The 12,546-nt window shown below is 50.5% G+C and overlaps 2 protein-coding genes across 2 annotated transcripts; both read right to left on the reverse strand.

Moving 5' to 3' along the window:
- Positions 1-999: 999 nt before the first annotated feature.
- Positions 1,000-2,885, reverse strand: LOC100907742 (uncharacterized). Its single transcript, XM_003741273.1, has 2 exons — positions 2,651-2,885; positions 1,000-2,390 (listed from the first exon to the last, which is right to left on the reverse strand). Exons 1-2 carry the CDS (start codon positions 2,883-2,885, stop codon positions 1,000-1,002), a joined length of 1,626 nt encoding a protein of 541 aa, XP_003741321.1.
- Positions 2,886-11,327: 8,442 nt separating this feature from the next.
- Positions 11,328-12,134, reverse strand: LOC108863949 (uncharacterized). Its single transcript, XM_018638705.1, has one exon. It carries the CDS (start codon positions 12,132-12,134, stop codon positions 11,328-11,330), a length of 807 nt encoding a protein of 268 aa, XP_018494221.1.
- Positions 12,135-12,546: the final 412 nt, after the last annotated feature.

Below are 12,546 nucleotides of genomic sequence, written 5' to 3' on the forward strand. Positions count from 1 at the left end.
CCAGTGTCCTCAGTACGTAGTCCAAAAGACAAGGAAACTAGCGGCCTTCCAGGCGGCAGTGATAGTGAAGAATATATCAGTGGCGACGAGATAATGCAGAACCCAGAAGCGGACGACAAAGCCGGAAGGAGATTGCCATCATTCGACAAATTCGTCGAGGACGATGAAGCGTGGCCGTCGTACAAGAGCCGATTCTCAAACTTCTTGAATCTGAACGAGTATCCGGCTACGAAACGAGCTTTAGCGTTGTTGGTGCATCTCTCACCGGTATCGTACGCGAAACTGCGAGATCGCATCTATCCGGAAACACCGGAGGAGCGAACACTGGATCAACTTTTTGAAGCCTTCGAGATCATCTATACGAGAGGCAAGTCGAAATGGACACGCAGAGTGGAATTCATGGAAAGCGTCCAAACAGACGGAGAAACACTCCAGGAGTTCGGACGACGTCTGCGACATGAAGCGGAAAGGTGCGATTGGCAAGGAGCAGAGTTATTGAACAACCTGCTACTGCAATACTTCAGGGGTATACGGGACGTTCACGTAAACGATCATGTCCTGACGAAGGCTGACACGATCAAAACCCTAGATGAAGCCGTGAAAGAAGGAGAAACCGTCGCCGATCGGAAGAACAGGGTTGGAATCTTCCGCGTGGACAACGCGAGGAAGAACGATCGGTGGACCAAGAAGAATAAATCTACCAAGGCTAACTCACTAGTAAGGCTCGATGCCCATGAATTCCGTATCCCATGGGGAAGCAATGTCATCCGGCTCAAATCTCTTCTGTACGGCCGTAACCATCGATACCGAATTTTGACGTAGTTGCCTCCCACTGCCCGAAGCCCACGCTTCTCTTTTTGATTGAACGACTTTCATCAACGATGGATTCAATTGCGCCTCCTGATGCTGGCCCGTGCCGCACACGAAATAACCGAAAAGCGTTTCAATGGCTATGTAGCCCTCGACCTTCTTAATGCTGTGACCCACTATTGGATACAGTTAATCGACGCCTACTAGGATGTCAAGGTCGGTGTTCCATTGCCCCTCATTTTTGTCCGCAATCGGAGCTAGTTCTCCTCCGAAATCGGCCTCCGGTAATCTGCCTTCCACCACGTTTGGGAGTGCTGTCGCGTAAATTACCATATGAGCATCGGAAAACCGGCTCTTCATCGTTACCTCGACTATCCTGCCCACGCATTTCTTGGGGTCAGCCTGACCTGCTGAATGCAGATAAAATGTCTCTGAGCCCATTTGCTTGGCATTAAGCTTGTCCGCGAATTTGTTTGTGATCAGTGTCTTCTGGGACCCGGTTTCAAAGACAATTCTACCCACCGTTTTACGATCGTCCGACAGAATTTCGACATAACCCGTCGGGAGTCTCGTCCCGGATACGTTAACTATCTTTATTGAATTGACGCTCGCCGCATCCTCATCATTCGCGCTTACCACCGCTGTGGTCTTTATGTCTCCCGGCTTGGGACACAAAAGCATATGATGTGACATCTTGCATTTTTGGCAACCCTTTGCCTTGCAGTTCCCGACTAGGTGTCCTCCATCCAGACACTTATAGCAGACATTCCTCGCCGACACGAATTTCCTCCTCTCGCTCACGGACATTTGTTTCTGACACATTGTACTCCTATGATTCCCTGCGCAGAATATGCATGAATTATTGTCTCCGCGATGCGGAGCTGTAACACCCGCGAACGCGTGTTGGTTGGCGATGGTGCCTGGAGCCCCTGCCGGGTTGAACTTTGGATGTCCGAATCTCCCATGGAACGGCTTATACCCCGATGGTTTCTGGAATTTGTCCCTCCTTTCCGTGTGATGAGCATGGCGCTCAGATGCCGACCTGTATACCAAAGTGAGTCGTCCCACCTGCTTCTGTTCCGCGTAGAGAAAATCCAGTAGCGCTTTCAATCTACATTCTCGATCGCTCCCCCCTAGCGTCGTAGCGTACGCGTCGTCGAATCTCCTTTTCCGATCGTATGGCAAAGCCTTCAATATGATTCTAACTGGAAATGCTGACATACCTTCTAAAGTGTTGCCAAGTGCAACCAAGGACTGGACGCTTTGAGTGACATCAGTAACGAAATCCACGAAGCTCCTGCTTGAGTGGATGTCTCTGCGATTACAAGCTTCCATTAAACTGTCAACGTGCTGATCTTCGGCCATACAAATGTCGCCATATAGGTCGTAGATCGTATCTCTAGCGCTCTCGTAGTTGCTCTCGGAAACCTCTAAACTTGCGATGCACTTCGTCACCTTCTCGTTGATCGTCTTGAGTAGGAGATGGAACTTCTGCAACCGATGCTGGTCCGTCGAATCCACGTGCAGATCGAAGGCATCTCTCCACCTTTCGAATCTTGTTGGATCGCCCTCTCGGGATCCTCTGAAGAATTTCTTTCCACGTGATGTTTTTCGTCGTCGGCTTCAGGCCGATCATCGTCGAATTTTTCGGTTCCTCTGCGCCTCTTTCGTTCTGAATTGAAGTGGACCCTTTTCGGGATGGTTCATCTTCATATGCCTCCGGTTCGTGTTCACGTAGATACGCGTTGATATCGTACTCTACATCTGCTAATGCCTGCTCGTAATCGAGTCTTTTTTTCTTGTTCGGCTATCCTTTTTTTTTCGACCAGCGCTTTCGAACCGAGTAATTTCCTGGTGGCCTTTGCCAAGCGTTTACCGAGACCCGATAGTTGATCACGCGCCGCGCGAATCTCAGCGCATGTCTTCGGCGTCGGCTCCTTTTCGATGGTTGCCCTAACTCGCGTGGATGCTTCCGTCACCAGCGTACGTGCCACCTTCACTTCCCTCCGTCGTTCGTCGAAAATTTCTTTCGGGGATTGTTCGGCTCCTGAACTTTCCGATCCCTCCTTCGCCATTCTGACGATGTCGCTCGCCGTCGAGTCTGAACCACGTCATTCGACACAACAGTTCCTGAGCTCCCTTACTCGATCCCGTTTCGACGTTCGTACGTGAAATCCCTTCCAAACTTCTGACACCACTGTTACGAATCCTCGAACTTGCCAGTCAAGAGAACGATAGATTCTTGTAATAACCTCAGGGATCGCCAGTGAGGACTGCACTTGGCCTCGCCTATGTGCCGCACGGAGGTGTCTTTCTCTGTACTCGCAGGACGTCTGCTAGAAGGCGCTCTCCTGCGTTCCCCATTCGATTCCTGGGTATCCTTTCGGTTCCTTTATTAAACATTCAAACACCTTTACAGCCAGTTGGTCCTCCTCCCTTATACATAAGTATTACTCGGTCAGTGCCTCCCAAGCCGAGACTCTCCGCTACACTTAAGTAGACTGCAGCGCCGCCCTACCGGCAGTCGGAGGGACCATCTTATTCCGCGCTGTGCATGTCCGCCGTCCGGATCGAGAAGAATTCTCTCTCCTCGATCCGCAACAGTACTATTGACGGTTAAGGATAAGGCGGTAAGGGTTCCGGTGATAAATCACAAGAACGAAGCGGTCAGTCTAAAACCAGTTACGGTCATTGCGCGCGGGCAGAGGGCCTCAGATGAGCGCGAAGAATATTATGATGTCACTCGCGAGGGACTAGTTGGGAGTGGCACAGCGGACTATAAGAAGCGAAGTCTCAAGTTGGAGGAAGTGACGATCAACGAAGCGGTCCCGGATAAATTCAAATTTTGGTTACTGGAGTTACTCAACAAGTATCGGATGGTAATCCCGACAACCATGGCGGAGTTTGGTCAGACTAGGTGGACGGAATTCACGATTAATGAACTTCCCGGAAGCGCGCCGGTTTGATGCAAGCCATCCCGGTTGTCAATGACGGAAAGAGAGGCCTTGAGGGAAATTTTAGATCAGATGGCGGAGGCCGGGATGATAGAACCTTCAAGTTCGCCGTACGCGGAATAGCGAGGTGGCTAATCAGAGGGGAAGAATGGCGAAGCCTAACGTGGCGGAACCTGCGGCGGCTAGGGCGATGGCGAACGTCGGCGCGGTAATTGATCGGCAGAATGCACGTAACTCGTCGGCAACGTGCTACAGGTGCGGTCAGCCAGGTCACTTCTCGCGGAATTGCACTACGGTAGTAGCCGTGGGTGCGGGCGATAGCGAGGATGAAGAGATGCTCGAAAGAAACAAAATGTATCATTGTCGGGCATTGAAAGACGTGCTGATCAATGCTCGGCCGTGGACTGCAAAGGTGGATACTGAGGCGGGAGTTAGTATAATATCGGAGGAGGCAGCGGAGAAATTGAATCTTGAACTGCTGCCGAGTCGTTGCAGAAATATCACTGTTGGGAGATTATTATTCTGTGAACAAAGGCGTTTCCATTACTGTCTTAAAACTTTTCAGAAGTCAGTGTTTATGACTAGAGTTGCGATATGAGAGGACATTTCTTTCCCGAAAAAAGGACGATGTCCGCGCGGACATCGGGACGGAAAGCGGACATCAAAAGCGGACACTCTATTCCATGTTTTTTGCCCTTTCCATGGAATTGATTCGACTCTCCAACCATTTTCCTAATGAGCAACAGTCGACTGAACTTCGATGCCCTAACGATCGCTCAGAGACAATTCGCTGAGTGAGAAGAAAATTTCCGACCCAGCCCCCGGCGCCTCTGGCTCACGCTTGTGCAGCCAAGACCTCGGTGCCCTCGGCGAAAAAATAGCGCAGAAATTCAATCTTTATCATCGAATCTAGCGGTATTTCCTCGAAAATTCCGGAAAGCGGACATTCCCGAGGGAACCCCAAAAAAGCGGTCAAAGCGGACAAAAGAGGACGTGTCCTCTCATATCGCAACTCTATTTATGACACTTCAGTATACGAGCCAAAAACTCTGATCGATTGTAACAGAAAAAGGCTGATCACCTTTTTTCTGGGGAACTCCTCTTTTTTTCACTGTACTGGCCTTTGGAGTCCAGACGGTATATAAGCAGCATTCAAAGAAACATCACACACAGATTCTTCTGTCACACGCATCCCTTGCACCCTCATTCCTGAGTATCTTCCCTGCCAGCCCTCGACCCTCGGAGATCATCAGAACATTGTGCCGAAACAAACTCTAAACTGCAAACAGTGGCCTCCTGCCGACTGAGTACCCTTCTCAGTCAGTGAGCCTATGCTCAAGATCCTCACGGATTCCTAACATTCGTTATCAGCACGAGTGAACTCTACAGGAAACTCCACAGTCGACTTTATCATCACCGAGGTGAGTCGAGAGCTCTGTAATACCCTTGAATGACGCAGCGCGACACCGCGATCACGCTGAACGTCGATGGAAGCGACACTCCGAAGATCCGCTTCAACCCTGCCATGGCGGAGCGCCCCATTTGGGCGCGACCGTTTGGGCGCGACCGTTTAGGCGCGGCTGTTTGGGCGCGACCTATTTGGGCGCAGAGCCGTTTGGGCGCAGAGCCGTTTAGGCGCGAGCCATTTGGGCGCAGAGCCATTTGGGCGCAGAGCCGTTTGGGCGCGAGCCACTTGGGCGCAGAATTGTTTGCTCGCGGAAGTCTTGGTTGTCCGGTGAACGGCTTACGCTTTATCACCAATTCTCGTCCCAATCGCTCGGTTCCAGTGGAACGACAATCTGGATTACGACTAGACGGAAACGCCGAAAATACTTCCCCGCAGGCTTCCGAGAGCGAATCATGAGTTCTGAGTGGATCCATCTGCGTATGAAGATTATCATGCTCTTGGCGAAGAAAAAAAATGCGCTCCATACGAACACGGACGGCATCGGAGGTGCAACCTATTCTTTAACCTAGGTCTTTGAATTCTCCGCTTATACCATACTATTCGGGATGAGCGAGTCTTTAGGCTTATCTATACGTATTGACATTTGGACGCGCGAGGCCTAGACGTGTCACGTTACTCTGACTCCGACGATTCAGGGGCAGTCTGCGGTCCGCTGTTCGATGCCTGCATCCGGAAATTCCGTGCCAGCCCACGCAAGTAGTCCACCGTGGTCCTCTGACCGAATTCTCTCACAATTTTGAGAATTCGCTCATCGGCGGAGACGTACCAAATGGGTCGCGCCCAAACAGCCGCGCCTAAACGGTCGCGCCCAAACAGTCGCGCCGAAATGGGGCGCTCCGTATGCTAGATAGGTGCTAGATAGATGCTAGAGGTCACAATCCAGAGCCGGAGCGCAGTAAGTTCAGTCAAACGGCTCGCGCCCAAACGGCCCGCGCCCAAACGGCTCGCGCCCACACGGCTCGGCGCCCAAACGGCCCTGCGCCCAAATGGCCCGCGCCCAAACAGCCGCGCCCAAACGGTCGCGCCCAAACGGCTGCGCCCAAATGGGGTGCACCGCTGCCATGGTCCTCCGGGAGGATGGCAAAAACTACCCCACTTGGAAAACATTGGCTCCCGGACTCCTCCAAGCGGAAACCTACGCGTGGCAGGTAGTGAACGAAGATATCAAGCCGGACAAGGATCCAGCTATACTTGCAAAGTATGATACCGGAAATCGCAACGCCAGGGCCGTCTTCTTCAACATCGTTCATCCGAATATCATCCTCGAACTGATCTACGGAGAATCAGCCACCGTGAGTGCTGTAATTATGTGGGAAACTATCAAGAAACATTTCAATCGCAACGATGGAATCTTCAAGGAACAGGCTCTCGATGTATGGCTCAACTACGAGTACAATGAGGCTCAAAGCGTCACTGAGAACATCATGCGGTACCAGAGGTCAACCTACGGACTCGTTGCGGTCGGCTTGGTACCGTATATCTCCAAATAAAAGGCACCCTCCGAATACAAGACACTGTCGGAAGTACTATAATAGAAGACACCCCCGAATAAAAGATACCCCCCAATAGTAGGCATCCCCTTAATACAGGACCCTGTCAAAAATACTATAATAGAAAACACCCCCAAATAGAAGACACTGACTGTCCTGCATTTTCGGGGTGTCTTCTATTGTGGAGGGTGTGTTCTGTTTGGGGGTGGCTTCTATTAGGGAGTGTCTTTTATTAGGGGGGTGTCTCCTATTCGGGGGTGTCTTCTTTTGGGGGGTGTCTTTTATTATAGTAATCCTCGCGAGTCACTTATATTTGGGGGATGCCTTTTATTTTGAGATATACGGTATTGGACCCACAAGTTCTAAACTCCAAGATGGTGAGTGCCTTGCCAAGCTCGTGGTCCTCGTTTAAGCAAGCTTGGACCACTAGATCCTCCGAAGACAAGACCCTAGAGACTCTACTTAGCCGCATCAGGAGCGAGACCGCTCGTCTGAAAAACGAGAGCGGTGACATCAACGACGTAACTGTGCTCATGGCGAGGACAAAACTTACCAAAAGGAGACGTCGACCCATGAGGCAACGATACCAGCGACAGAATACGAACACGCGGAAAATGCAGTCTTACTCCCGCACCACGGAGTTACGGTGTTGGACATGTGATGGAGTGGGACATCCCTCAAGGTTCTGTACTAAGAAAAGTCCTCCGCGAAAAACCAAAGGTAAACCGGAGGCGCACGTGGCCAAAGTCTTCCTCACGAATGGAGACTCAACTGAAGAAAAGGGAAGTGCACAAACCACACAGGTGCAATTTGTTGTCGACTCCGGCAGCTCTCATCACTTACTAAAATTCAGGGTACGTGTCCTGAGCTAAGTTTTTGACTGGCAGGGCTGATTTTTCGTAGGTACACCCCTCTGACCTCGGATCACTCAGGGAGCCCTTATGACATGACATCCACGGAGTATGGATACTTACGAGAATCAAGAACGAGGAGCATCGGTCTCCCTTCCACATCCACAGAATATGAATGCTTACGAGAATCAAGACCGAGGAGTATCCGCTACTCTGTGGATATGGAAGGGAGACCGATGCTCCTCGGTCTGGATTCTCGTAAGCAACCATACTCTGTGGATGTGGAAGGGAGACCGATGCTCCTCGTTCTGGATTCTCGTGAGCAACCATACTCTGTGGATGTGGAAGGAAGACCGATGCTCCTCGGTCTGGATTCTCGTAAGCAACCATACTCTGTGGATGTGGAAGGGAGACCGATGCTCCTCGGTCTGGATTCTCGTAAGCAACCATACTCTGTGGATGTGGAAGGAAGACCGATGCTCCTCGGTCTGGATTCTCGTAAGCAACCATACTCTGTGGATGTGGAAGGAGACCGATGCTCCTCGTTCTGGATTCTCGTAAGCAACCATACCCTGGGGCGTCTGCGGAGCAAAGACATGTGAGACAGAAACATCATCGGTCGCGTGCTACCGAAGCGAAGTTCAAGGAGACTCCGACAACGGGATGCGGAGACTAGAGTTTGCCCGCCTTCGTCATGCCGATGCGCGAGCTTAGAAGTCTAACTAACGTCGAACATTTCGCGGGGGCTCTCCGCAAGCTCGCTCTGACAAAACTGATGACGATGACCAGTTCGCGGACCTTGTGCGGTCTGTCTAATCAGGAATGCGGTACGCGGCTAGGGGAGTTTCGGCACGGCAGCTCTGGGAAAATGATTCACGGCTGGATATCGGCCTCGGCCTTGAGATTGCCTACCTCTACAAGGAACTGAGTGAGACTTTTCCTCGATTGATTCCCACTGACAAACTAAAATCGCAAAAAACACGAAGCAGAAAAAGAGTGGGCTCATCATTGGTCGCTTCACGCCAGAGTTTTCTTCGGAGAAAATGAGGGCAATAGCGACATCGTTCAGTACATGACATTTGCGATTAGTACGGACTCGGCCCATTCGTCGACGTTCAGAGCTTCGGCTATGACTGCATCGGCATAGGCATGAGACAACAGAGCATTGGGGCAATCGGGAAACTTCTCTCTAAAGTAGGCGAAGCTCCTTTTGTGGACGGCATCGAAATGATCTTGTCCTTGTTTTAGGGCTTGCTCCAGTGTCTGTTTTCGGTATTTCCGAAAGAATTTCTCTTCTCTTGCGCAGAAGATGCAGATACTCTGGTGGTGTTTGTCTCGGGTTACCCTGACGCTTCGTAGCGATGACAAGCCCGAAGGCTTCGAGGTCACGAGCAGCGCAAGGGCGAATCCGAAAACATTTATCTTAGAGACATTGGTGAGCTTCTCTAAGGATGCTTGGAATTCATCGGCCCAAACTGCAGTTTCTTGCGCGGTCTTCAAGCGATCCAAAGCCTTTGAAAATAGTTCCATAACGCAGGGTCGGATCAGATCAGTCAGATCTTCGATTTTGGTCTCGTCGGAGTCGTCTCTCCATGCGACTAGATTCACACAGAACTTAGGGGTTTTGCCCGCAAGTACCTTGCTCGTTTTCAAGAGCACCTTGGCCGCGAGTGAGATGAAGCGCTGGCAAGGGCAACAGGGTGTTGGAGTAGCTTCTTCACCAACGGGCGCCATGTCCGTCGGTTTCCTCCGGTTCCCCCTCCTCCGTGCGCTTCTCTGCGCCTTCAGCTCCTCTGCGCTCATTACGGGAAACGGATCGTCCATGCCAACGAGCCCCACGGTCTTGAGGAAGTCCCAAAACTGCTCTCGAGTCAACTCATCACGTTTAGCTTCGTAATTAATGAGTACTCCCGAGCGCGCAAAATTTTTGACAAGGAGATCGAAACGATTCCTCGCCATGTGGAGCGTCATTTTTTTCAGTGGATTTCTCGGGTTGTCATTTTCCAACTCAGCGAAAAATAGTAAAACTGATTCCAGGCCCTCCATGGACCAGGTGTCGTTCATATGCTGTCGCACGTACGCTACAACTTGATTTGCCAGCACGGACATCTCCTCTGAGGAGGCGAGAGCGTCGAAAATCTGCGGAGAAACAGTAGAAATCGATTGGTAGCGGAATCGCGGTTCTTTGCGGTTTTTAACCGCGGGTCTCCTGGCGCGGTTCTCAAATAAGCGGTTCTTTGACATGCCTACTCTGAGGACATCCGACTCGGAGACGATGAATTCATCGACAGAGGCGACAGAACGAGGGGCTCGGGGGCTAAGGGGGCTATAGCCCCCCCCCCCCAATATTTGTTTTTCACAACGGTGGAGCATAGGGAGAACCGCGACTTCGGAACTTAGCCCCCTCCAAGATACGGTCGAGCCCCCCCCAAATCCTGCGTACGCTACTGGCTTGTTGGATGGATATGTCTGGATGTTTGAGATTTGATACGTCTCGTCTCGAGATCTGACGGTGCCGTCACGTCGGTAGAGAGCAAGAGCTAAGTTGGCCGACAGGATTCCGTTGCGAGGCGGCTAGAGGTCGGAGAGTAAGGAGGAGCGAAGAAATCGCGTTCACAATGAAGTAGTGACCGAAGCAGCTAATGGGGGAGGGGGATGAAAAGTACAACCTTCGATATCGGATTCCGTGGAGTGCTTGGCGACAATCCTGAGCAATAGTTAGAATAATCGGATTCTCTCCCGTAGGAAAGAACAGTGGGTCGCCAGAAGAACGAAAACTTTTGATGTTTCATGACAGCGAATATATACATCTAAGAAACTGGAAAGCCTCATCTGTCATGAATGTCATGAATACGAGCTGACATGAGTTGGATACAATGGAAAATACATAGAAGTCCGACCGCCCACTCCATGTGGCCACAGAAATGCGCCCATCCGAGCCAGCAAGGGAGGGGACTGTGACATCATGTCGATTGGCTGCCGATTCTGCCGATTACGCTCTGTGTTTCGATCATCCCGCTGATTTAGCGGGTAGATTACGGAGTCGGTTGAAGAATCCGGCTGTCGGGCCAATGGGTGCTCACTCGCTAGCCGCTCGCTCCGCCGGCTCGGCGGGCTTTTGGAGCCCTCACACTTTACACTACGTAAATGTTGTCGCGTGGGCCCTTAGCCCTTATTGCGTCTTTCGATTGAGATGGTGAATTTCAAGCAAGCAACTCTGATCGTTCCCAGCACCCCAACGGGCGTGGATCGTCTCCGATCCCCCTTCTCGAGCCCGCAATCGTTGTCCCTGGAGTGTGATCGTCAATCTTCCGGATTCGCCGACGAAAAGATTATCTGCGTAAATGCGATGTTCACTGGCACTGTTGCGAAGTGTTTCATGGGAAGAGGTTAGAAGCGGATTTTGAAATGTGCCCGATACTCTGCCCGTCATGCAATGAGAAGGAGTGGGGAAGATCACCTCACAAAGGCGATCTTCCCCACTCCATCTCATTGCATTCCCAAAACATAAGAGTCGGGCTTTCTTATGATCTCGTGACCATTTAGATATCACCAGATGACTGATATCTTTCATTATTATTATTATTATTATTATTATTATTATTATATTACGTGATGATTGGCTCAGCGAGCTCCTTCCTCGGTATTATTCATGATTATGTTTTTATTTAAGCTGCATATACAATGCGAAAATAAATTCTAGAGAAAAAGAAAAAAAAAAAATTAATGTATGCATAGAATGCAAATAAGTGATTTAGTGGCCTCCCGCCGCGTAAACAGGATCATCCTGATCCGCATCAGCGAGCATCTCGTCATGCTTCCTCTTTCGTCTGCGATTGGAGATTCGTGACTCCTTCACGTCCTGTCTTCCGCTCCTTTCCGCTCTCCTAATCCTCTTCAGATCTGAGGTCCTCATAGTTTGTACACAGAACGGTTCTGGCGCGATTCCGCCAGCTTCCAATATTCGACAAAGAGCCACGTGGCCGTCGTTGAATTCGGAGACGGCAATGTGGACGCCTTTCTTTAGCTTCGGAAGTGATACGAAAACCGTTTTCGGTAGTTTCGTCCAGATGAGGTGGTTCGCACCCTCGTTTGGATTCTGTGTTTTGCCATGCAGGCACTTTCGGAGCAAGCGAATATCAGACAGGTCCTCAAAAGTTCCGCGCAGCTCTTCCATGAGGCACCGCGGTAAATGCTGGTGTTGCTTGTGGTCGCACTCCTCAGGTTGTTGCAAATACTTGCACCAGGAAATTTCGCAAAGAGTGTGGTCGGGGAATTCGTTTGATGACTGCATGTGATTGAAGATGGCCCAAATGGCCCTCATCATCTTTTCGACATCACTCGTATTTCCTCGTATCGCGTTTCCGTAGTAACTCTGGATTCGGTCGATGGTCTCATCTGTCGGACGATTTCTCCCCCCTATCGGCTTCCCATCTTCAAGCTTCCTTCCTCGGAATGCTGTTTTCAATTTCCTAAGTCTTGTCCCCATGCGTTTCTGGATATGCCCCACGCACTCTAATTTTTCGATTTCCACCTCGCTCCCGTACGGTCTGTCGGACATGACGGCGTTGTAGGCTTTCGAGTCACCATCCCCGAGATACTTCACGTATCGTATTCCATGGAGCTCCACTGAACGACGGAAAATTTCTTTGGCTCCTTTCTGTCACGAACGGACTGGGTCCATTGCGCATCCACCTCACTCACAACACAATATCTTCCCCAACAGATTAGTTTCTCATAACCAATATCAACTATTTCCTCAGATGGACCAGAGAGACTCATTGGGGGAACTTAGGATCAAGGATCCATATTTATTCATTTCCATATTATTCAGTGTATATTATTATCATATCAGCATCGATTATATCTCCAGGAGAGATAAGAATAAATCCAGAGGAAGTCGGGCCACGCATTCAGATAAAAAACACACATTCAGCGCAGCGCGGATCGTTCATGCCAACTTCTCCCGCTCA

The sequence above is a fragment of the Galendromus occidentalis genome, unplaced genomic scaffold, assembly GCF_000255335.2.
Source record: "Galendromus occidentalis unplaced genomic scaffold, Mocc_1.1 scf7180000077140, whole genome shotgun sequence".
In the NCBI taxonomy this organism is placed as follows: domain Eukaryota; kingdom Metazoa; phylum Arthropoda; class Arachnida; order Mesostigmata; family Phytoseiidae; genus Galendromus; species Galendromus occidentalis.

Excerpts from the sequence above, each read along its gene's own strand:
- LOC100907742 (XM_003741273.1), bottom strand. The coding sequence starts at position 2,885 with ATGGCGAAGGAGGGATCGGAAAGTTCAGGAGCCGAACAATCCCCGAAA. Across the intron at positions 2,391-2,650 it reads GGCCACCAGGAAATTACTCG|GATCCCGAGAGGGCGATCCA; the intron begins GTTCGAAAGCGC and ends AATTCTTCAGAG.
- LOC108863949 (XM_018638705.1), bottom strand. The coding sequence starts at position 12,134 with ATGTCCGACAGACCGTACGGGAGCGAGGTGGAAATCGAAAAATTAGAG.